Source organism: Oryzias latipes, chromosome 5 (genome assembly GCF_053564925.1).
Source record: "Oryzias latipes strain Hd-rR chromosome 5, Olatipes_Hd-rR_3.1".
In the NCBI taxonomy this organism is placed as follows: Eukaryota; Metazoa; Chordata; class Actinopteri; order Beloniformes; family Adrianichthyidae; genus Oryzias; species Oryzias latipes.
This window is the reverse complement of record NC_136241.1, coordinates 13,259,034-13,282,314: the sequence shown is the minus strand read 5'-3', so window position 1 is coordinate 13,282,314 and position 23,281 is coordinate 13,259,034. Positions and strand designations below refer to the sequence as shown.

The 23,281-nt window shown below is 38.4% G+C and overlaps 1 protein-coding gene across 6 annotated transcripts; it reads right to left on the bottom strand.

Annotated features, from left to right (window-relative positions):
* Positions 1-3,864: 3,864 nt before the first annotated feature.
* LOC101167529 (ras-related protein Rap-1A) lies at positions 3,865-22,745 on the bottom strand. Of its 6 annotated transcripts, none has more exons than XM_004068702.4 (8): positions 22,543-22,745; positions 17,026-17,114; positions 15,815-15,883; positions 15,570-15,626; positions 15,001-15,141; positions 10,170-10,313; positions 9,687-9,813; positions 3,865-4,929 (listed from the first exon to the last, which is right to left on the bottom strand). In XM_004068702.4, exons 2-7 carry the CDS (start codon positions 17,080-17,082, stop codon positions 9,724-9,726), a joined length of 558 nt encoding a protein of 185 aa, XP_004068750.2. In that variant the 5' UTR covers positions 17,083-17,114; positions 22,543-22,745; the 3' UTR covers positions 3,865-4,929; positions 9,687-9,723. The 6 variants fall into 6 exon arrangements, with proteins under 6 accessions (XP_004068750.2, XP_011473213.2, XP_078803282.1 ...); XM_011474911.3 differs by having other exon boundaries at positions 22,410-22,564; XM_078947156.1 differs by lacking the exon at positions 22,543-22,745 and adding an exon at positions 22,455-22,538.
* Between the last annotated feature and the right edge of the window lie 536 nt (positions 22,746-23,281).

The window sequence follows — 23,281 nt, the reverse complement described above, 5'->3', positions numbered from 1 at the left end:
TTTTTTTCTCCACGCGTTTCCGTGGTGACTCCGGAAATCAGGGATCTATTGAGGATGTCTTTTTGTACTTGCCGTGCACGCGCATTAACACTGAGTTATCATCTCATATTTGGTATTTTGGTACTGACATACCCAGAGTAAAAAAGTTCAGACAGATTTCAGCCAGAGTTCAGGGTTAAAGTCAGGGTAGTTTAAACATGCTTCCTGGAATACCCCCCTGTAACAGAACACCAATGGGGAACATTTCGTGTGGAGTTTGCATGTTCTCCCTGTGCACGCGTGGGCTTTCTCCAGGGACTAGGTAGGTTATGTAGGTTCACTGGTCACTCCAAATGTCCCTAGGTGTGAATGTGAGTGTGAATGGGTGTGTGATTGTTGCCCTGCGACAGACTGGTGACCTGTCCAGGGTCTTCCCTACATTCACTCGCAAGTGGCCGGGATAGGCCCCGGCAGCCCCGTGACCCCAAAAGGGAAAAACGGATTAAAAAATGAATGAAGAATAAATGAATGCGTCCTCCATCATGAGAAAAGTGCAACAACAACATGTTAAAAACACAGTTTTCATCGGAGTGGGTATTAACAGAGTAAGTTAGCAGAAAATTCAGATCCTTTTCAGTAAATGGAACAACCCAAGCTTACTGCAGGAAAATAGACAACCTAGCAACCAGGTGTACAGAAGGATCACATGTGGTAACAATTTGTGCCATGTGCTCCAGATAACATTCAACTGTTTCTTCCTGTTTTGGTCTCAATTCAAATACAACCACAGGCAGCATAGGCTAGGCAGTGCAGATTATAATGTACTTGGTAGAGTATTTCCATTACATGCCAACGCTAAATCCAGGTTTTGAAAGCAGTTTAGCCTCCTCCTATGAATGTGAATACATCAAAATCAAGGCAACCCCTCCCCCAAAAGACCATTAATGGATTTTTTTCACCCCTCTCAGATGCCCTCATTAGAAATGTAGGATTTTGGCTTATTACAAAGGCTGGGATGCTAATATGTGGTTCAAAAAACTACATTTTGTATCCACTTTATATTTATGTTTGCTGAAGGAAAGCTTTTTCTGAAAGGACAGGGAGAAGAGAACTCAAGCATTTCTAAAAACCAAACAATGTAAATACCAAATTAACATTAACACGTTTCTTGTTGCATTCTTTACTCAATTATTGGTCACTAAAGCCTCACGATTTTTGTTTTTTTTCTAGTTGCACAAAAATACTCATAAAACAATACGTCCTTCCAGCTAAGGCCAGAAATAAGGTCCTGTTTTGAAAAAAAAAACATGTTTTAACGTATTCTTTGACATTGCAGGTCAATTTCAAGCCTTTTTTTTTGGCAAGTCATAGTCATTTGTATGGTACATTTGCATTTGGGAGCTCACTGAGTACAGAACACGGTATCCTGAAACAGGTGTTGGCATGCAGTCACACAACTTACCTTTGTGTGTGAAATCTCACGTCACGACACTTCATAAAATGTTGCACTTTTATTTAGACTTTCAAATCTGTATTTCAACAAATACAGATTTCTAGCCTACATTAATAGTCGACCACTAATAGTCATCTTATGTCAATTACATATCGATTGAGTGAACTATTGGTATCAATATTAGTGCAATAAATGAAATAAAAAGATCATGATAGTAAAGGCAATGAGGTCACCTGTGTACGGTAAATACAGGTGCAGTTTGCTGTTTCTTGTACATGCAAGGATTCCTGCATGAGAAAACATTGATTTACAGCTCAGGCTCACAAAAAAAAAAGACTTGTTTTTGTACCTGAAAATATGAAAAAATGAAGACACAGCAGGATTTTCTCAATCATGAAAAAAATTAATTTTAGACAGGAAGTGGCACAGGATGTAACCTTGCACTCCAAACTGTCAATGATCCCCTGAGAGAGAATCTCATGTTCGCTTGCTCTCCAGAAAATGCATTAGCCACGACCGACATGCCGGATCCTTCTGTCTGTTACACACACACACACACACATATACACACACCAATCTGTTAATTAATCTGTGGAGAGAAAGTCACACATGCATGATTCAATGCTGAGTTAGCTGTTAGGTTTTGCATGCTGTCACTTACCAACAACTGGACAACACAAGCACTAAAAAACAGAATGAATATAAATCACATCTGTTTACATTTGGTAACTCCTAATGGAAAAAAGCTTTAAATTTCTTTGTTTAAATCAAAGCAAATAACCAAAATGGGTCATTTTTTTTGATAGAAAACATATCTTACTATTGTGAAACTTTTACACCTTCATTTGTTGAACATTAAATTTGGAGACCACCTTGATGCCATAAGATTGCAATGGAATGTCGGACCTAGAACCTTTCATATAGGTTGGGGGGGGGGTCTTGAGTTATAGGCAGAAGACTTTGGAAGGGGGGCAAATGAAACAGCAGTGAAATTCCATTACATCTACATGTTTCAAACTGTTTATTATTGTTATTAATTGTAAAACAACAGTGCTACTACTAATGCAAAGGAGTAGCAACAAATAAAAAAGGTGATGAAATTCTTGAAAGATTTTATTAAAAATATTGCTGTTATTTTTGTAATACTTAAAGAAGCTCGTATTGTTGATTTCTTAATCTTTGTCAATATTGATACTAATATTGGCTCAAAGCCTTTTCCCACAGCTCCACCCCTGCTGCAAGGTAAGAAAAAAAGGAATCAGTTCTTTCAACAATATTACCTTTTCAGGAGGTGTCAAACCTACAGTTCCATGGAACAGGGATGAGGACTCGTGGCTTGAAGTTTGGGACTTGTAAACAATTTTCATTAGTTTTTTGCTTTTTTTTTTCAAACTCTGAATTTACCATCAGGTCTAAAATTAAAAGCTCTCTAACAACAGGTTGTTTAAAGTAGTTCACTGACAATTTAAGACAAAAAAAAAAATAACTTCAGCTATAAACTTAAAGGTTTGAAATTACAGCTGAAGACTTGAGATTTGATTTGTCAACAAAAACATGAGTTTAGCCTTGAAGACTGGACTTAGGCTTGTGAGCATCTTTGTCGTGTTATGTACCGTAATCCAGAAAACAGAACTGCATTGCATGTAGTGCATTCATTCAGACCTGCCCGGTGCCACAAAACCATTTTCCAATGGAACCAAATTGAAAAGTCAGGAGTTCAAACTGCTTTATAGTGACTCTACTTCTGGACTCTAACGAGATGGGAGTTTCTTCATGGTTGCAAAGGAGGTGATAGTGGTCAAACACAGGAAGTGGCGAGTGATGCACTTAATATTTCATGACCCACCTTGGGAGTTAGTGGACTTGCAGCTTCCTCTGCTAGAAACTCCAAAGTGATGTAAGAAGGCTTACATGATGCTGATGTCCCATGTTCTCATGGAATTATTTCAATCTACTTTTAAATTGTACTGTAGTGTTTAATGACAGCCTTCACCCCTCAAAAATTATTTTCTTGCAGCTTAGGCATTAAAAATAGGAAGATTTTCAACATATGAAGTATTTGAACCCATTTTAAAAATGTCTTCAGTCCAAGCAGGAACTTTCCAAGTGTGGTACAAAAACTTGTGCACAGTAAATTTCTAATTTCTTTTTAAAAACAATGAAATTACAATTTTAAAGGTTTTTCATCCCAAAAGAACAAAAATATTGAATAAAACATTGTGATGAAGACTTTCAACCTTCATTTTTGCAGGGACAAGTGAACACAAGTTTAGTTCTTACACTGACAACTGTAGTAATGAAAGACCTTTGTTTCAGACACAATTAGGCTTTTTACTGTTTAAATGCCAACAAAATAATGCTCATCTGAGTTCAAAGCAAAGCTGGCAACCCTTAAAGAAACATCTCATTTCTCTCAAATAAGTCAAATCCACTTGAATAACATTTTTAATTCACAAAAATACATCGACCAGTATAATGAAAATGTACTAAAATGTACTTTAATAATCCATAAAAGCTGGAACATCATTGACAGAAAAACACATGAAGCATTATTAGAGTTGGTTTAGTATAATATATTTCAGCTTCAAGAGACATAGAAATCATTCCTTGTTTTTCCCCCATATTTCTTCTATAAAAGACCCATTTTTCTGAAGCATTATGCAAAAAAAAAATGGCATTAGAATATATTATGGGAGCTATGAAATCCCAGTGACCGAGTATAAAATTAAGTCACGTCAGAGAGAGAGAGATTTGCAGAGAGAAGTCCATGAACAACAGGGCGAACAAAGAAAAATATATAATAATTAAAAATAATACATAGACCTTTTTTCTATCATCACTGACATGACAGACATGGAGAATAGGTGTATGGCTATTTTCTTTTTTTAATGGTCACTTTTTCACTTGAAAACATCTACACATTAACTGATGCATTTATTTTCATGCTTGTTTTAGAATATTTATAATCATACAACTAAAGTCAACTTCCATGTCTTTCAAATACAATATTGATATTAAAAAAAAGATGAAAAATACTGAATCTGAGTTCTATGTTTGACTTCATTCTTAATCACCGTTATTTTCTTTAAGCGTAACTGCTGGGGGGAAAAAAAAACAACAGAAAAACAAAAGAAAGCAAAAGGTTAAATAAAATAGGGGGTTGCTCTTTCCCATGTGGGCAGCTCATGGACACTAAACTTTCAAAGACTTTGCTGCGTTTTAACATGGTTATCCGGTGGTGGTGCAGAAGTATCGACTGTCCGTTTTCACACTGCTGTCGAGACACAGAGGAATGTCTTCAGAGGCAGAAGACCAGAGTCGTCCCTCTCTCTTACTGTCTTTCTTTCTCTGTACTCTCTTGTGGGGTCATCCTCGGCTTTGAAAGGAGCAGTTCAGTCAGCTGATTCACCATTTTAGGCGGATGGAGGGAGGGGGGGCGGGGCTGTTGGAATGCTGGCACGTTCCATTCAGGGCAACAGTTCTTCATTACAGCATTTCTGTAAGACAGCATTTACCATTTACCACACACACTAAAAAGCATGGAGACTGGTTCCCTCTAGAGGACATCGAGTTGCATTACACCCATTTTCACAACTAAATCCACTCAGTTGAAAATTGTGTTTTTGGTGATTTTGAACACGTTTGTGGCATTTTTCATAATGGAGTACATTATATAAAGAAAATTAAGCTTACATTCACATTTTTTTCAAAATCATTGTGAATCAGGAGCAGACAAAAAAATACAGCTGGAAAAGAGCTGGGGACATAGAAGCTACTAAAGCAGGCCACAAGCTCCTTGCAAGCTCCATTCTGATGCATCTTCCCTGTCTGAGCTGTTATCTGGCTTAAAACTGTAAAACTGGATAGCTCCAATATTGCTTTGTTGCACCGCTAATGTCAGTGCCGCTAACTGATCTATAATAGCTAGCTAAGTGGTCCCCACAATTGCAAATATTACGTCACTTCCTCTTTGTGGCCAACATTGTGACAGTTAAGCAACTTGATTTAAATTTGCCTTGTAACTCGCCTAAATGCAACACTTTATAGTCATGTATTGCTGTCATTTCAGACAATGAAAATCTCAATGTTCCATGATGTAACCCTTGTGCTATTCTAGGCACTTTCACATTGGGAGTTGGGTCATCTAGACCCACTAGACAGTGCGCTGAACCTTTATTCTTCAATGATTTGTGATCTTCACTGGTGTCCATGGATTACATGAAATCTTTCCACCTTTATCCATCTTTGTCATGGTAGGGAGAACAGGTCAATGTGAGGGTGGGGTCATCTAAGATAGCACAAGGGTTTTAATGAAAGCCCCACGGCTGAAGTCCTTCTCTCGGTTTGATGGATTTTATTTGTAATATGTTGGCTACCGGAAAGGAGGAAAACAGAGCGTTTTACTCTGATGAGATGCAGCCAAGTTGACCAGCATAGACGTGTATGTTAACTGAGTTAATGTCATTAAGTGGCGCAGTATCCTCGTACACTGGAGAATAAACTGCCGTTAACAAAACAGAAGAAAAAAAACATTGGTAGCTCTTGTGTAGTCCATTGCAGGATGATGCAGTCCTCCTTAACACTTAATCTACTCTTTCATTTCCTTTGTTGTGTCAAAGTGCAACTTCAAATTATCCTTCCATAAAGACATTTTATGATTGGAAACTCTAAATAAGGTAATGTAAACATTGTTTTATTTACCTTTACATCCCATTAGGCATTCCGTTTAAAGCCCCTGCTCTGCTTTGTGCGGAGTAAGAAAGTGCACAAAAGTGCCTATGCAAATAATGACTGTTGTTCAGCACATTTAACGGAGTCCCACTAAAACTAAAAATGGACTTTGAAAGAACAAGAGCACTTAAGTTTGAATAAAATCCTGCTAATTTAAGCCTCTTGCAGCTGCGTCCATAAAAGCAGAGTGGCTGGGTTAAAAGTGGAATTACTCCTGCATGTAAATGACTGGGACCGGTTTGTGTGCTCTGTGAATGCAGTCGATGTGGCGGCCTTCGCCCCACACAGAGCTCCATTCAGAGCATTCAATTGACCACGTCATTTGTAAATGAATGCGTGTGCCAAACAGCAGATACAGGATGTGCACATGCTGTATTTTATTGCCGTTTATGATGCTGTTTTGATGGAATATGCAAAAAAATCATGTTTTTGTCAAATCTCATCTACTGAAACAGGTTTGACATAACAAAAGCTCACCTGTCCTGGACTCTGTTAAGAGAGGCAGTCCCATGTTTATCCATTTCTAGCTTGAGTGTTCAAAAGGACATTTTACAAGTGCGGAAGTAATGCAGCTGCTCACTCCTATAAAAATGAGTGTACCAATGCACATACAGACCAACTCTGACAACTACTGTTCCCACTACATGGGCTTTGGGACCCCCTTTTCCAGGGGATACAGTGGCATTTCCAGGTTAGCTGAAATACATCTTTGAAGCGTGTCCTGCGTTTGCTTTAGGGCCTCCTCATATATTCGACATCCTGGTAACGCCTCATTAGGAGGCATCTGGGTTACATTCTGAGCAGATTTCAGACTCACATCCACTGGCTCCTCTCCATAAAACACGTAAACCGGATTTATTGTTTATTTACTTGTGGATTCTAAGTTAATCCATAGACGTTTAAACAAAGGCAAAACAGAGAAAGGTCCCTGTCTTTCTAATGTTCCAAAGATCAGTCCTCTGAGAAGGAATGTAAACAAACTGGGGGGAAAACTGCTTCAAACTGTTTTTTTTTTTTTTTGGTAAAACAATCTCAGCCTTTATCCTGCAGCTGACATTGATCTGCACAATATGAGCATGAAAAAGGAAACGAAGCGCTGATTAGAAAGGCTGAGGTTGGGGGTTCAAACACCAGGCGCTTTTGAGCTGTCAGAATCTAACGATTTATGTTTGATCAATTGGATGTTATCAGTCATTTTAGTTGTGCATTCTCCAACTCTGTTCACAGCAGAAGGTGTTCGTAGACCCGCGTGACGTCTTTGTTATGGCAACCTCAACGTTTTGCTCGGTCAACATTGGCCTAAATATGTAAACAGACTGGAAGTGTGCTTGGAGAGGAGGGGGAAAAAACGAAAAGTTTTAAAAAAATTACAAACCTGGTGGTTCAGCAACACTAAATCCAAACAGTAAATAGCAGAAGTGACTAAAAGCGTTCTCTCTGTGCTGCATTTGAATTATGAACCTTTAGGACTTGCATTTGTGCCATTCACATGTTACATTTAAAAACCGTGCCTTACTGCAAACACAAAGGTGTGGTAGTAAAAGAAGGCAGGCTGATTTCCTTTTTAAAGCCCCCCATGACAATTTTTCTCAGGAAAACATTCCCAGTTGTGTTTTAATTATGATTATGAAGTTTTTAACCAAAATCCCACAACCTAAATGTCTTAAAAAGCCATATTTTATGTCTATCTGAAGCCTCCGTTTCCAAAATCTCCTCTACATAGGCGTGGCCGTTGGTGCTGAGCTGAGTAGCCCCGCCTTTGATCCCACTGCTTAGAATGACATTATAATTTAGGCTACATTGCACTGGTTGTGGCTCAGAACTGATTTGGTGCTAGCGCATGAAAATGATTGAATTCACTTGCACAGCAAATAAAATGAAATGCCAGAAAGAAAGTGTGTATTCACACATAATTTTCCAAATATGTGCAGCCAGTGTGGAAGTTTTTTCTTGGACCCAGAGGAAAGGTTAAGTTGACATTTGTTCTCTTTCAAAAAGGAAAATGCCACACGTACATGTCAAAAACTCAAAAATCATGCTTTTCATCGTAGGGGGACTTTAATGCAAAGCTGGTAGACATCTGAGCAGCTAACAGAAGGTTTAGCAGAAGCACTTCATGCTTGGGATCAGTCAGTACACTAAAGTGTAAATATGACTGTGCTTTACAGAAGTGATGATGACGTGTTGCAGAACTGTTGGCAGGATGGAAAGGTATTTGTTCCCTAGAAGGAATCAATTACAAGGGAAGAACACCATCACAATGCGTGGTTCAAAGCTGCAACAGCTTCAGGGGAACAAATCATTCCTGAATTCCTCCTATTTTCACAGGCCACTGATCTCTAAAGCTAAATGCAGTCATGTGTTTTTGCAGATCTCTAATGAAATAACAGCTGATGGAAGAGAAAAGCCATTCATGACAAAATGGCAATGTTCACTTTTTCGTTTAAAAATGAAGCAAATATAACTTTGACCTGGTTCTAGTACTAAGAAACAATCAGATGCTGCAAAAACTTAAATATCTGATATTCCAGGAGTTTTCAAACTGTTCACATGCAGATAAAATATCTGATTCCTAGTTTAAAGCAAGATCCAGCATTTCTGTGTTAGGAAAGCTGGATTGTTCCAAACATGCACAAGTTTCATGAAATAAAAACACTTTAATAATTAAAGCTAAAGCCCAAGAAATATGAAATAACGTTTAAATCTTTGAAAAACAGAGTTTACTGACATTTTTGTAATAAATATTAAAATATCAACTGTGGAAGGATACATTAGGTTTAAATATAGGAATATTCCTAGTTTTGGAAGACTAAAAGACAAAACAAATTATAAATACAATAAATACAATATTTTTCCAAAGAATTTTCTATTTTATCTGAAACATTAATAAGAGAAATTTAAAAAGAAATTGTTTTTAAAGATACAACCACATTGTGAACATTTGATAGTAAATTAGGTCATAAAGGATTGATTTCTGTTTAGAAATATTTGTTAATCAAAGAGAGCGTGCCTGGTTTCACATTTTCTGATCTGTTCTCCTTTAGCATGTCTACGAACTGTTTTAGGGAAGTAATGAAATGAAAAAAAGTCTAGTTAGAGAGTATTTATAGCTCCTCTGACTTCTGAGAAACTGCAAGGATGGACCAAGATTTCCTCAGATATTTGAAGCTGCTGGAACTTGATGAGGTTCAAACATTATAATTGCAGAAAACACATGAGTGTTTAAAATTAAAAAGGCTAAAAAAAAAAGGCTTTCTTGGCCTCTGTGCACATTTTAAGAATGTGTTAAACATGTCATAAAAAAAGAAAATGTACTGGCAGACTAGATATAGAAGTGCAACCGTCTATTAAATTCACGCGTTCCTGAATGTGTGGATCTGTAGATCGGATAAATCAGGTTCAGATAAGATCATCGACTAAGTTACGCTGCCTTAAAAACTCTGCTGTTCCCTTTTAATCTCTACAGGGGGGGCTCTTTTGAGTGTTGTTGATAAACCGTTACACAATCTAAGCCCGCACTCACCTGGCTCAGATCTGCTGCTGGGGTTGGAGGGGGGTGTTTAAAGCAGGACACAGTTGGATTTCTTTTTTGCCTTCTTTTTTTCCACGGGCGTTTTCCTATTTATCTGCCTTACCAGGTCATAGAAGATCTAGAGCGTCAAACAAACAAGGACATGTTCAAGCATTCCAATTCATCTAGAAAGCATGGTGGAAAAATTACACTGAAGAAAAACTCTAGGCTGGGGGAAAATTCTAACAATCCCTACATTTCCTTTGACTTGTAAAAATGTAGACAAAAGCATTACTACAGTAATAACAGGGATATAAAAACAAAATATTTGGGGCTATAGAGGGAGGAAAAGCAAGGGAATCTGTAATTTAGTCCATCCATGATTTAAGGACTTTAATTAAAAAATAAAAAAAAGGTGATTGCAACAACTCCTGAAGCATTTGCCTGCTTTTCAATGATTTGGACCTCCAGGTTCGTGCTTTTAAGTGGACTCACATCAAGGACGTTGATCTTTGACTTAGCAGATGACTCTAAAAAGGCACAGTTGTTCCACTGTCTGGCCAGGTTCTGGCCCTGCTCCTTCCCCACCACACGCTCATCTTCTAAGTCACACTTGTTCCCTACCAGGATCATCGGCACCTGCAACAACAAAAAAAACAGTAGAAAACAGGCAAGACTGCATGTTAATCTTTTTTTTTTTACTTTGTTAGCCTAAAAACTATCGGTGCACTGAACTGTTTCAGCAAACAGAGAGTGTTTCAAGCACATTACATCATCTTCACTGAAGGTTGTTTGGATTGCATTAATCTAACATAGGTAAACCCAAGTCTTTCATCGGATTGTTATGACATTATGGGTTTTTCATAGTTACTCTGTTCTGCATGTGTTAGTCCAGGCTCTCATCCAACATATGCTAAGCATGAAAACAGCCCAAACATCCATCTGTGACTGCAGTTCAAGGCAAAAGACCACATGTTATGGGACGACTTAAATCCTGAAAGTAGTTTACCATTTAATGATAAAACTTTACTAGTCGATAACTGACTAAACACCCACAACAACGTCATCCATGTTAATCTTCATTTAACCCTGACTAGTGCAGAAAAAAGCCCCGCTCCAACCTGGATGGGAGCAGACTTTGCTAAAGCTTCTTTAGCACTTAGAGAAAATAGAACTGGCAGGTCTGTGTCACAAGGGAGACCCATTTTCCCAGAGGGTCAAAGGTTTCCCTTTTTCAGCTGTCTTACACTTTAAAGTCTTAAAAAATATTCTAATGAAGAAAAAAGAAAAAACAGAATGAATAAAAACAATTATAATGTATTCCAGGTATGCATGAGGATCAATAAGGGATTCAAAAATGAAGAAAAAAAGAAAACCATATCTGCTTTAACCCCGAATCAACTCATCACAATACAAATTTCCACAATCATTTTAATATTATGGAACAAAAACAGGGAGTGGCATACCCAGCTGTGCAAAGGACAGAACACAAACTTTTCCTATTTTGTTTAGGCATTCTTAAATGTCAGACAGAAAGCTGAATACATGAAGTGATGAAGAGGCCTCCATAAGATTTGAAGGTGAAACTGCTGCACAGAATCTTTCAAGTCTTGTCTTTTTATCAAAGCTAACAAGTCACTGTTCAAACTTTTCACCTTAGAATGAGATTCTGTCGACGTGACATTCAATCACATACATTCCACACAAATGGAAAACCTTTTTTTTTTTTTTTACAGCTTTCAGCCATCCAAAAGACATACGTAGCTACATGCAACTGGAAACTGAACAAGTTTAGACTGATCTGCCACATGCTTCCTCCAGGACAGCAAAGGGGCTTTCTATCCATCCTATCAACTCCAATGGTGTGACAAAAGGCAGACAGTTAGAGAAGGCTTATAAAATGTAAAATTACCAGCTGACTAATCAAAAATGACCAGAAACTGCTGAGAAAACTTTGGTTTGTCTTTAATAGAGACGTTTCTAAAGAAAGCTGACAGAGTGCTGATCTGTGGTTACTGGATCTCTTTAAACAGACAGCACTTCTCCTTTTGTTTATTAACACGTTTACAGTAAGAAGCAGGACAAATAAAAAGGTGGAGCAGGACGGAAACCTTTAGTCCAGTTTAGGGCTTCCCTATTACAATCTGCAAACACAGAGCAGTGAGGGTTGTCGGGATGCGTCTCATCCTGTCTGCCGTTTCCTGACTAACTATCTTGGGAGAATGCTGGCTCGTAGGAAGTCATGGCGGCCCCGCCCAGCCGGGATAACATTGCTTTCCTTCCTGAATGTTCTCCAACATTTCAGCTGTATTCCATGCTTCAGCTGCTCAGTGGAATTAGATGATGGTGTGTGATTGTGCAGTGTGTGACATTTTTGTGTGTTTAACAGTTTAGTTTACTTGGGAAATGTGAGGAGGGGGGGTAAAAGAAGCGAGGCATCAATGTTTGTCACAGTTCACAAGACGTTTCCATTTTTGCCACTGGCCTCCAACAAACAAACAATTACCTAATGGAAACTTTTACAGCACAACAGCCATCAATAAAATATCAGCCAGGAGAAATCTATTTGTGGTTGGCCTCCAGTAGAAAAAAAACATGAATTTACGCTCAGAAAGTCGCATCTTTATTACCTTCTTCTCTTCCAGAAGTTATATCTAGGATTGTCTTGTTGATTAAAAAAACACTTGTTTTTTTGTTAAGCGATTACTGTCTTTGAGACAAAAAAAGCATAGAATACATTTCTAGAAAAGTTTTCTCTCTGCATTCCTGCATTTGAGAATCGTGACAGGAAACAGACGTGTATACAGTGAGCCTACAGAGGTGCCTGCTTGATGTTTGATATCCAAACAATCCTTCACTGAACTGCTGAGCAACACTTCTGTATGGGCTGCTAGCAAAGCAATGGAGTGCACTGCAAGCACGAGCACTCAGCCAAGCCGGGACAAGAAACAAGGATGGAAAGACAGGAATGCAGAGATGGGGGAAAAATAAGGTTTGTCAGCAGGACATAAGGAAGCATTACCGTAATTAAAGAATCCCCATTTTCATTAGATTGAATTAAAATGTCATTTACATTTAGGAGGAGGTCCCACAAAAATGCACAACATCAAAGTATAGAATGAGTAACGAGCCATTTTGTCTGAGTGACTCACAAACACAGAGATAATACAATGATGGACACGGGCAGAAATAGCAAAGTCATAGGATCTCTTACATAAGAACTGTGGAAGGAAGTAAAGGAAGAAGGATTTTTAATGCTGATTATTATTATTTTTACTCCCAATGCCGTCCGTCAGGAGACACATATGGTGGTGTGGGCAAATAAAAAAAATAAAACCTGAATGATCTGTTTTAACTTTGCAATGGTCTAGAGACTAAACCCAAATAAGCAATGGGTCTTTACAGATGATTAAAAGAAAATATGCTTAGAAATTCCTCTGGTAGAGCATTCCTGCTAAGACAAAAACAAATGTTCCAGCTGTTTTAGGTGTATTCCCAATTCACGTCCGAGTGGAAAGCTGACAGAGCAGCCAGACAAGCAAAACTGTTGAAAATAAAGTCTTTTTAATAATAACAGAAAAGAACATGTTTTGGTAGAAAAGGTAAATGAAATGCTTTCTTGCACGCCATGGATCCTCCAGCCCACATGTTAGCTTGAGGCCAATGTTGGTTTGTTAACCACAAAGACCGTAATGAAGCACCACAGCTTTACAACCTAGGGTGCTTTTGATGAGCTGAAGCTTTCCTTGCACATCATCCCTGACAGTCCAATCACCCAAACAGAGAGCCAGACCACAGTGAGGCCACAACGAAGACCATAAAAACTGGGCAAGAGCTGGAGAGGCCATTAAAAAATAAACAAACAAAGATGAGAACTAGCAAAGATGCGGTACGAAAGGAGCCAGGAGGACAGAAAGAGTGGAGCAAAACTCAGCCAAGAGAAAAGTTATACTGACGGCTAAAAGGGAAGAGGAAAACGAAGTTAGGAAAGGAAAGGGTAGGGGTTACGGTAACATTCAATCCCTTCAAAGATCGCCAAAAAAGGGCATCTTAGATCCTGCTGACGCATGATCTGCTCCTCCAAAAAGGAGGAAGAAAGTTAGTTGATAGCTACTGAAACAAACATTTGGAAAATACAGAGATGACAGCTGGTTTTCCAAAAATAACATTGCCATAGTTCTGCTTTATTTGAAATTAGGAGCTTACTCAGATGTCACAAGTCAACTGGAGGATATTTTCAAAAGGGACCATCAGGGTTTGTACTTTGTTGAACAATGAACAAAAAAAGCAAACCAAAAATAAGAAGCATCTTATTTAGAGCTGATGCTTAAGAGGAGTACATTTGTTTTCATTGTTGGAAAACTCAAAGTCAATTTACAACTCCTGCCTCACTCTCCAGCATTATGCTGGGTTCAGACTGAATGTGGCTTTTGCATCAAATTGACCTTCTCCCTCTCTGTTTGGCCATGCAGCAAATTTGCTCTTATGGTGTGTAAAAAAGTGTGTTTATAAATCACACAGAAATTCACTTTAGGTCAATATGCATGTGGAAGGAGCTACTGCTATACGTTTTGAAGTGCCTCATTGCTACATTATGGAAGGCATGGATGATGTTGAAAGAGTAGCTTGGATTTATTTGTTTTGGACAGCTTTGCAAATGTGCCAGCAAGCATGTCCCTAAGCTTGGGTTCATGAGATCATTCAACGAAGGTCTCAGTACGTGAGTTTCGCCATGTAGGAGCTGTATCTGAATGACTGACACAACTGTACTTCTCTAAGCCCAGTTTGACGATTTGTCCATGGAAGGAATAAAGTAAAAGAAGAACCTTTTTATTCTTGTCTCAAATATCAATAAAAATAAGAAAAAACATGAAGTTTGGGAGGAGTACAAATAGCAGCGTTGAGCGTCTCCACCATGTCGGTTTCTGACTGATCACAACAACACGTCACTGCCCAGTTTTTTTAAAGCAGAGTTCTTGATTGGTTGACGTGACATAAATATTCCCAAATGTTCAGGTAAAAATTTTTTAACATGCTGGAATTCCACTGCACGACTGTTGCTAAGTTTACATTGACTTAACATTGAAACCAGCCGCCCCCACTCAGTGTAAATGCGGCATAAGATAATGAGAAAACCAACTGGTATACAAAGTAAATTTGTGATTAATGTATCTAAATAATGTTAACAACACTACAATAATCAATACCAAATATTTCAAATGCCTGCTAATTCTGACAAAGTCAGCAGGATACTGGAGGTTATTTTGAGCTGATTGGGAGGAGTTATAAAAGTATGGCAAGTACCCCCCATGAAGAGTACACTCACATCCTCTGTGTCCTTTACTCGAAGAATCTGTTCTCTAAGGTCTTGAAGGTCGTTGAAGGTGGACTGTGCTGTGATGGAGTATACGAGGGCAAAGCCTTGGCCATTTTTCATGTACAAGTCTCTCATCGCTGTGAACTGTTCCTACATTTGAAAAGAAAAAAACAAAGAGGAAGAATTAATTCTGACAATTTCCTTATTGTGTATAAACTCTGGTTATTGCCTGTGTTGGTATCTTGAAACTTGAGATTTGACATTTTGTTTGAGACTTAAGAGATCAAACAAAAATCTATTATATATCCTCCAAATATTATGTAGTACTAATAAAAAGGCTCATCTTGCATGAGTACAGCAGGGGAGGTTTAGTGCCCACTGCACCCAGATGAATAAAAAGGGTAAACAGCAACACTTGGATCATGTTTAAATTCACTTTGTTAGGAGATTATAAGATTTGAGAAAGTTTATTTTCTCTGACATTTTCTGACGTCTGAAAGTGTTTGATAAATGCATTCAGGAGTATGTGAAGAAGAGGGAATATTTACAGAGATGTCAATGAGGTCAGGTTTACTTACTGTGCCGGCTGTATCAAGAATTTCAAGCATACATTGCTGCCCGTCTACCTCCACTTGCTGAAAAGAGGAAAACAAGTGAACATGAAAATATGGCAACAATTCAAACTGTTCACTGTTCAAATGAAATTCAGAAAACTCTAAAAGTCAGTAAAGAATTAAATGAGTGGGATAAACCAGATTATTTTCTAAAAGAAAGCATCGGCAGACAGCTTAATAGCATTTACATCCCATGAGGACACACTCACCTTTCTGTACGAGTCTTCTATTGTAGGGTCATATTTTTCCACAAAGATTCCCTGCACAAACTGAACTGTCTGCAAGAGAAGGCACAGACAAAATCTACCATCAAACAAACATGCAGGTGCCATGTCTGCTGGTACAAACAACAATTCAAGGATTTCTTTAACAAGTCAGGACCTGGAATCAGGAAGCTTGGGGATATATATGGCTGACATTCCTTAAAAAAGGGGAACAAATTGGTAACAATAGCAGCGTTTTAGTGTCTGGTACGACTATAAGTTAATATGAAAGATCATGTATAAACAGTCCTTTCTTAAAAGCACAGTCCTCTGAAGCAAACGTACACATAGGTGTTCTAAATTCATCTGACAGCACCTTAATCCTACTAGCTCAGGGGATAAGCCACACTCTGACACCTGGTAAGTAATTAAAGTAGGGCATCTCTAAGTTTTAGACACATGTCATCTTTAAAGACCTGATTTCAATAACAGCTAGACAATTAATATTCCTGTCATTTGTCCCATGATAACTACAGAACAATCTGAATGTTTTCTTAAGCTGCCTCACTGTATGTTGCTAAGGATACATCAACAAAGATTGCACTGTTAAAAAATGGATTATGAATGTTTTACTCAAAAGTAGAAAGAGACAAAAGAAGGTATATCAATACAAGGTTTTTTAAAAGGATAAAGTAGTTGTTTGGATAAAGGAGTTTCAAATTTGCTAATAGAGCTTTTCCCCCTCGCATTCTGTTTCCAAATATTTGTATTGTCATGCAGAAATTAGTTGTGATACATATTAAACTAGATCAATAAGGCCTCAACTAACATTTTCTTTATATGGTAGTTTATTCAGTTTGAGCGCTGTTTTCTGAACACTGTTCAGCAAGTTGCCAAAACTTCAAATGTTTTGTTGGTTATCCTTCTGGTTATTGTTAGGAAATTAAAACTTAGCTCATGTAGCGATCACTATTTTTGTACCAGAGTTTTTACCAAGAGTTTCCAAGCCTAAAGTTTCAGCAGAACCTCTTGGTGAATATAGATGCATGTGTCCATTTACTTGCAGGAGTCGTTTCTAACGTGTCCACATTCATTTAAACACATACAATTCGTCACATAATTGTAAAAATAAATTTCATAAAAACAACACAATCACATAAACATGTTAACTGGATAACTATAGCAGGCTGGAAGGGTGATCACGAGGGCATACTCACCAGAGCAGACTTGCCCACACCGCCAGAGCCTAACACAACAAGCTTGTATTCACGCATGGTGGGATTGCTTCACTGGACAGCCCAACAATCTGTATGAAAAACAAGGGCGAAATAAAGGAAAATGTGAAAAAAAGGATGAGCTGTTTTAATCATGAAAAATTGTTGTTCCTGCTCAACACAGAAAGGGAATGTCTTGAAGATTTACTGCTAAAAAAAAAAGAAGGATCGCACTCATTTTTAGAAGTAATGAACAAGAGGAGCACAACAATGGAGGGAACACCCATAAGAGGAGCTGCTGCTGGGTGGAGGAGGTGAAGAGTATGTGACCCTTCTCTAACACAAACCAGCTGTTGTGAATGGGAGTAAAAAAGGATGTGATGGGAGAACTATAAAAGAATTTGGCAAATATTCCTTTAAATGACACAATCATCTGATGTTCTCACTTTGAAACACACCCTGCTGTCAGAATTCTTAGTCATTGAGTTCTGGTGTTTAGAATAGACCAAGATGGTGTTTGCCTCTTTCTTAATGAAAGGAAAACAGATGGAGGAAGTGAAAACCCTAGCAGAATTGGGAAATCTACCCTTTTGAGACATTTAGAGACTTAAAACTTATGGGAACTTTACAGTGAAAAGACATATTAGTACTAGTCAAATAGATCCCTTCAAACTAAACTACCGTACACAAGAAACGTGGAGCTTAAGGCTTATTCACAACTGCCCGTATGACTAAATACTGTGTGCAAAAAATGGGCAAACCACCATGTGTAGGTGTACCCAGGTGGCCCACACAAAAATAGCAAAGTCATAAGAGCGCTTGGTGAGCCTGTAGAGCCAAAATGTTCATTCAGATTGTTTTCAACAAGAACAGGTCATAGTGAACCCTTTTACAACATGAAAGGGTACGGTAAGTAAAAGTTAAGTAGGTGAGACACAGGCATGGCATACAAATTTTTAATTTCTTGTCCTACAGGCACCTGCGTATCAACTGAACATGCACATTCACGCAGTCAGTAAGGGGCCAGTACTTGCGTCTTACTAACAACTAGAATGTGGCATAAGGGCACTGTACGGCAGCATTACTTGTATGTCACAAGTGCAAATGACTCATTCACGATGCACTAACCAAATGACCCCCCATAACCCTTGTGCCATCTTATGGGGTCCAGATGACCCCATTGACGTGTTCTCCCTACCATGACAAAGGTGAATAAAGCTGAAGAAGATTACATGTAATCCATGGACACCAGTGAAGATCACAAATCTTTGAAGAAAAAGGGTTCAGCGCACTGTCTTGTGGGGTCCAGATGACCCCACTCCCACCGTTAAAGTGCCTAAGATAGAACAAGGGTTATAGTGGCCATACAAGCCTAAAGGAGTCTGCTAGACATCTGCATTCCTCTTAACAACCCAAAAACCCGCAGCACATGTACAGGTCAACCCCTCATACAGGTGCATGTGACTAAGGCATTACTGGTGCTGACAAAAAGGAATGAACTTGTCAAACGTTTGATACTTTTTCCAGTTTCAAACATTAAATCACAGTATCAGCAAGAAACCTTTAAACAACATATGTGATGTCGCACTATGAGTGAGCCACAACGGCAAACCATTCTACATTTATCCTGTCATGAGTACAAGTTTCAACTATTTATATACTGTTGAAATTTGAAGACCATAAGCTAAAGTTATAACAACTCACAGTCCAGCAACGGGTATAGACTAGTGCTTTGATTAATGGATTAAAAAAAACAAATCACTTTCATTGAGGCTGTATTAATAGATTAATCATTTTAATTTGAAATCAGTTCCCAAGTCTGACCATGTTGCCTCTACCGATAAATCAACCCTTTTTGGAAGCTATTAAAAATGAATCATCAGCTATTTAGAAACAAACATAATTCCGTTCAAGGCTGCATTTTTTTATGGTATACTCCATTGGTCTCCTCAGGAGGATGTTCAAAATACCTACAACCAAAAATATCACTAATCTTAAATAAAAGTTTACACAAATTTAAATGCATAGAAAAGAAGAACAAGACTGGATGAATGTTGTGCTAAGATACATCAAGCTCAGCATCTCAAGATTGTGCACAGTCACGTGTCAACCATGCAAAGTCCCTTTCCGTTTTAGCTTAGAATTAACTTGTCAGTTTTCTACATTAGCCACAAAGGCTGTGGATGGCCAATGGCTGACTGGAGACTCCAAAAGCACACTTTAAAAAGAAGCAGATGACAAAAATGCTCCTAAGGTTACTACAGAGGACACACTGCTCTGTCAAATTCCAAATGGTAATTGTTTTAATATGGATGCTTTATTTAATAAACGTCATTGACACATATGGAGTTCAGTGGCATTGTTTATACCAGTAGTACAAATGTAAAAATTTAAAGAAAACCCTTTGCATTAAAAAAAAAAAAAAAATTTTATCGCCTTTGAGACAGAAATACGTTTATATTTCTGTATAAACTACTTCCTTGCATCTATAGAAATGTGATATTTTCTTAATGATGCAGAAGGGTTGCGGGAATTTTTAAGGTTTAAGCTAAACCAACAAATGTGATAAATTTTGTTTTGAATGAGCAGAAAACCTCAACTATATAACCAAAAGAGGAACTGATAGAAGTGGATCTAGTCGTATAGAAGTGCATACATCAGAATGTAGCAGAGAGCAGGGAGCTTCTGGCCCACCGATTGTAGCGCCGTCACTGCTACAGGGTTTTTCCAAGGCCATCTTTTCATCTGCTCCCCATTTACAACAATACCAATCAAGTAATACTCAGCAATGCAATTTTAAGTTTAAATTTCTTTATATATGTCCTTTATCATGAGAAAAATGCCACAAGAACATGTTTAAAAACACACACAAAAAAAACACAATTTCCATTGGACTGGGTCTTTAAGATGTTACCCTCTGGTAACAAACTTCCATGCTGGGTGAATGAGTGTTCATCCAGCAGAATTGTATGGCCACTGTGCTGTACTTTCTCATCTGCCTGTCAAGAGACTCGCACCATACAAAAACATGCACAAAGCCATTTAAGGACATCAGACTTTACAGCCAAACCACTCTCTCACTTCACTGCACTCAACTACACACTGTCATTTCAAACAAAACAAACACACTGCTACCATTCCACAGCTGGCGTAGTAACACTAGCAAATAAGGAGTGAGGGAAAGCCATGTGACACCGAAAACGTGCTCCCACATGACACCAATGCATCACTCAATGTCTGAAACCAAAGGTCTCCATCTAAGGTTGGATATTGGATAAGGTGGACCTATTGGCAAGACAGCAGCACATTTCTATGTCAAAAACGAAGTAAAACATTTATTAAAGAAAAAACAAGAGGCTTTACAACTCAAGTCCAAACTTCAGGATCTGTCATTTCCTGCTGCCCTGAAAATAATGACAGCAACTGACTCAGCAGCAAGGGATAACTGACAGCGGCCCTCCAAATCAACCAAAACATGCAGATGATGGAAATGCACACATCCGTCTGTCAAAGGAGCTGCAATGATACCAGCTCTTGTATCTATGTAGACCCAGATGCCAAGAAGCAAAGAGTCACACATTACAAGGGCTGCGGTTCACCCTTTTTCAAACAATCAGGCTACAAATGTCTTAAAGACTCAAAGAGATGAAGATAGTATTGGTGGTCACCACCAACCGATTCTTCAAAACAGAAAAAGAAAAGAATTTATAGTTTAAAAAACTCAAGACATAACACAACAATAGCTACACTAATAAACTTTACATTTGTTTTCTTTATTACATTTTTTTTTACATTTAATCTCTTTATAAAACTCATTTTGCCATAACTAACACATTTCCCATATTCTGTTGCACAATGGTATAGGGGAAAAAAGCCTTTGAGTTGAATTAATTAGTCTGAAGCACTGAACTTAACCATCTGTAATTTACTATAATTACTGCCATAGCGCACTTGTAAACTTCCCCAGGAAATTAGGACTTTACAAGCCTGTAAAATACAGCATTACCAACAAAACTTAAGAAAACCTAGCAGATAGCATCAATATATTTTGAAATAATTGCTTTTTGAAGCTATTTCTAATTTTTTAATCGGAGGGAAAAGCTGAGATTTACTGTATTGCAACATATTGTTTAAAAAAAAATGCAGATTTTTTTCAAAGTCTTCATTAAAATCAGATAGTAACGTTCACCTTTTAGCCATGCACTACAACCTCTTTTTAAATTCCAGGTAATGTGCAATCCCGCTTAGTCAATGTAAAACTGCAGCTACAGACCAAAAAAGCTTGGCTGTGAGTAACATATGACAAAGACTTGCAACTGACAAACACTTTGTCAGCCAAAGTGTCTGTCATTTGGGCTTTGACCTGTAACCACATCCTCTTTCCAAAAGCACAAGAAGACTTCATGCTGATAGGATGGAAAAGGAGTCACTAATAACTAAAATAGCCCCCTCCAGACTCTGTTCCTGTTCTACTCCTAACAGCAGACTGGGTTGCTTTGAAGAGAAGGGGAATGTCGAAGGGGGATGGGGTGTTAATAACCTATATTTCATCTTCAGAACGTTAAGTGTAAAGACACTGAGCAGGTGATTATAGCAATGTGCCACATCAGCTTAAAAGACGGTGGGAAATGACCAGCTTTTTGATGAATTTTCAGTCAGCTTGACTTGAGCCAATTTGTGTTAACCATTTAATAATGAAAAACAAACTAAGTCTTAAGAGAGGACGAGAGAAAGTTATTTGTGCTTTTTGGTGTGATTCTACTTAATTTGCTTAAGGCAGAAACATATGCTTATCACTTCAGGTCTTGTTAAGTCCCGGCAATCTGTGACCCAGTACTCAGGCGGCAGCCAAATCAAAGTCGATGTGTAATCGTTCCAACATTTTTAAAACGTGATTCAAATTCAGAGTAGGTCTTAATCCTATTTATAGTTAAACCAATAGAATAACACAGTCCGTAATCCAGACATTTGAGAGTACATCTGCTCACAAACAATCCTGACCAAACCCGGCATCCACTCTAAATACCGTTATGAAGCTAGTTAGCAAATACCGCTAACTAGCTAGCTTAACTGCCAGCTACGGGCGAGCGACACTTCTCGGTACCGTTAGCTGCGGCTCGTTAGCTGCCGTGCTAACTAGCCGACACATTCCTCTCCTCGACGCCTCGCCAAAACATAGCCAGCGCGTCAGAAACATATTACAACCTAGCTCTTTTAATATTCACCTCGTCAAGTAAACACCAAAGGCTTTAAATCACGTCGACGTGTGAAATTTCACGGGGAATCCTCACCCTGTAGCTAACGTTACCTGCCCTTCCGCCTGGCCTTGACTAAACGGGAGTGCACACACCGCTTTTTTTAGTTTGAGGGCAATTCTTCTCATTTACTAGATAAACGATGCGCGTGGTGTGACCCCTGTTGCGCGCGCTCACCACCGCTCACACGTCCGCGCGGCGCCCGCCTCACAAACGACTGTTTTGAGCACCTTTAGCATGCAGTAAAGTTTGGCGTTGCACTCACCGTCTGTGGCTCGCTGTCTCTCGCTGCTCCGCAAGTGTCACTTGGTTAGTTCGCCTCCGGCAGCGTCTGTACGCAGTGGACGTCACTGACTGTTTCTCATTTTTCTTAAAAGGGCATGACACGCGGGACACATCATTTGCATGGCAGAGGGCTGCGCCGAAAAGAAGCGGGTCACCATCCGAATAACCGTCCACCACACCAGTGACAAGGACGTTTTATTATTACTTTAATTTAGAAATTCCCTGAGCCCAAAATAAACAATTTTTTAAACAACACATGACCCACCCCTTTTATTTTTCATTTTTACTGTTAATGTTATTGGCTGTACGTTTTTTAAGGTTGTATTTATATACTAGTTTCTCATGTAGGGTTATTCATTCCTTTATAAAATCTCGTATTTGTGATGTGTTTTTTTTAAATAAAATATTACAGTTAATACTACTTTTTAATGGGTCACAGCCATGAAAATGTATTTACTGTTGCACTAAATGGAATTGTACAGGTAAAAACAAACCCTACATTATAAACTCATGAAGCACCTTAATATTTATAAATGTTTTTAATCACATTTTATTAGGGGTTTAACGATTCATCTGAACGATTCGATTGTGTTTCTTGCAAGATAATCAAGTGTAAATTAAATGTGTACAAACATTGTACCACACTGTACGTCATGTCGCTAAGTGTTTCCACACATTTGACTGGAATGATGGCTCAATTATTTTTTGTGGCCATCAAT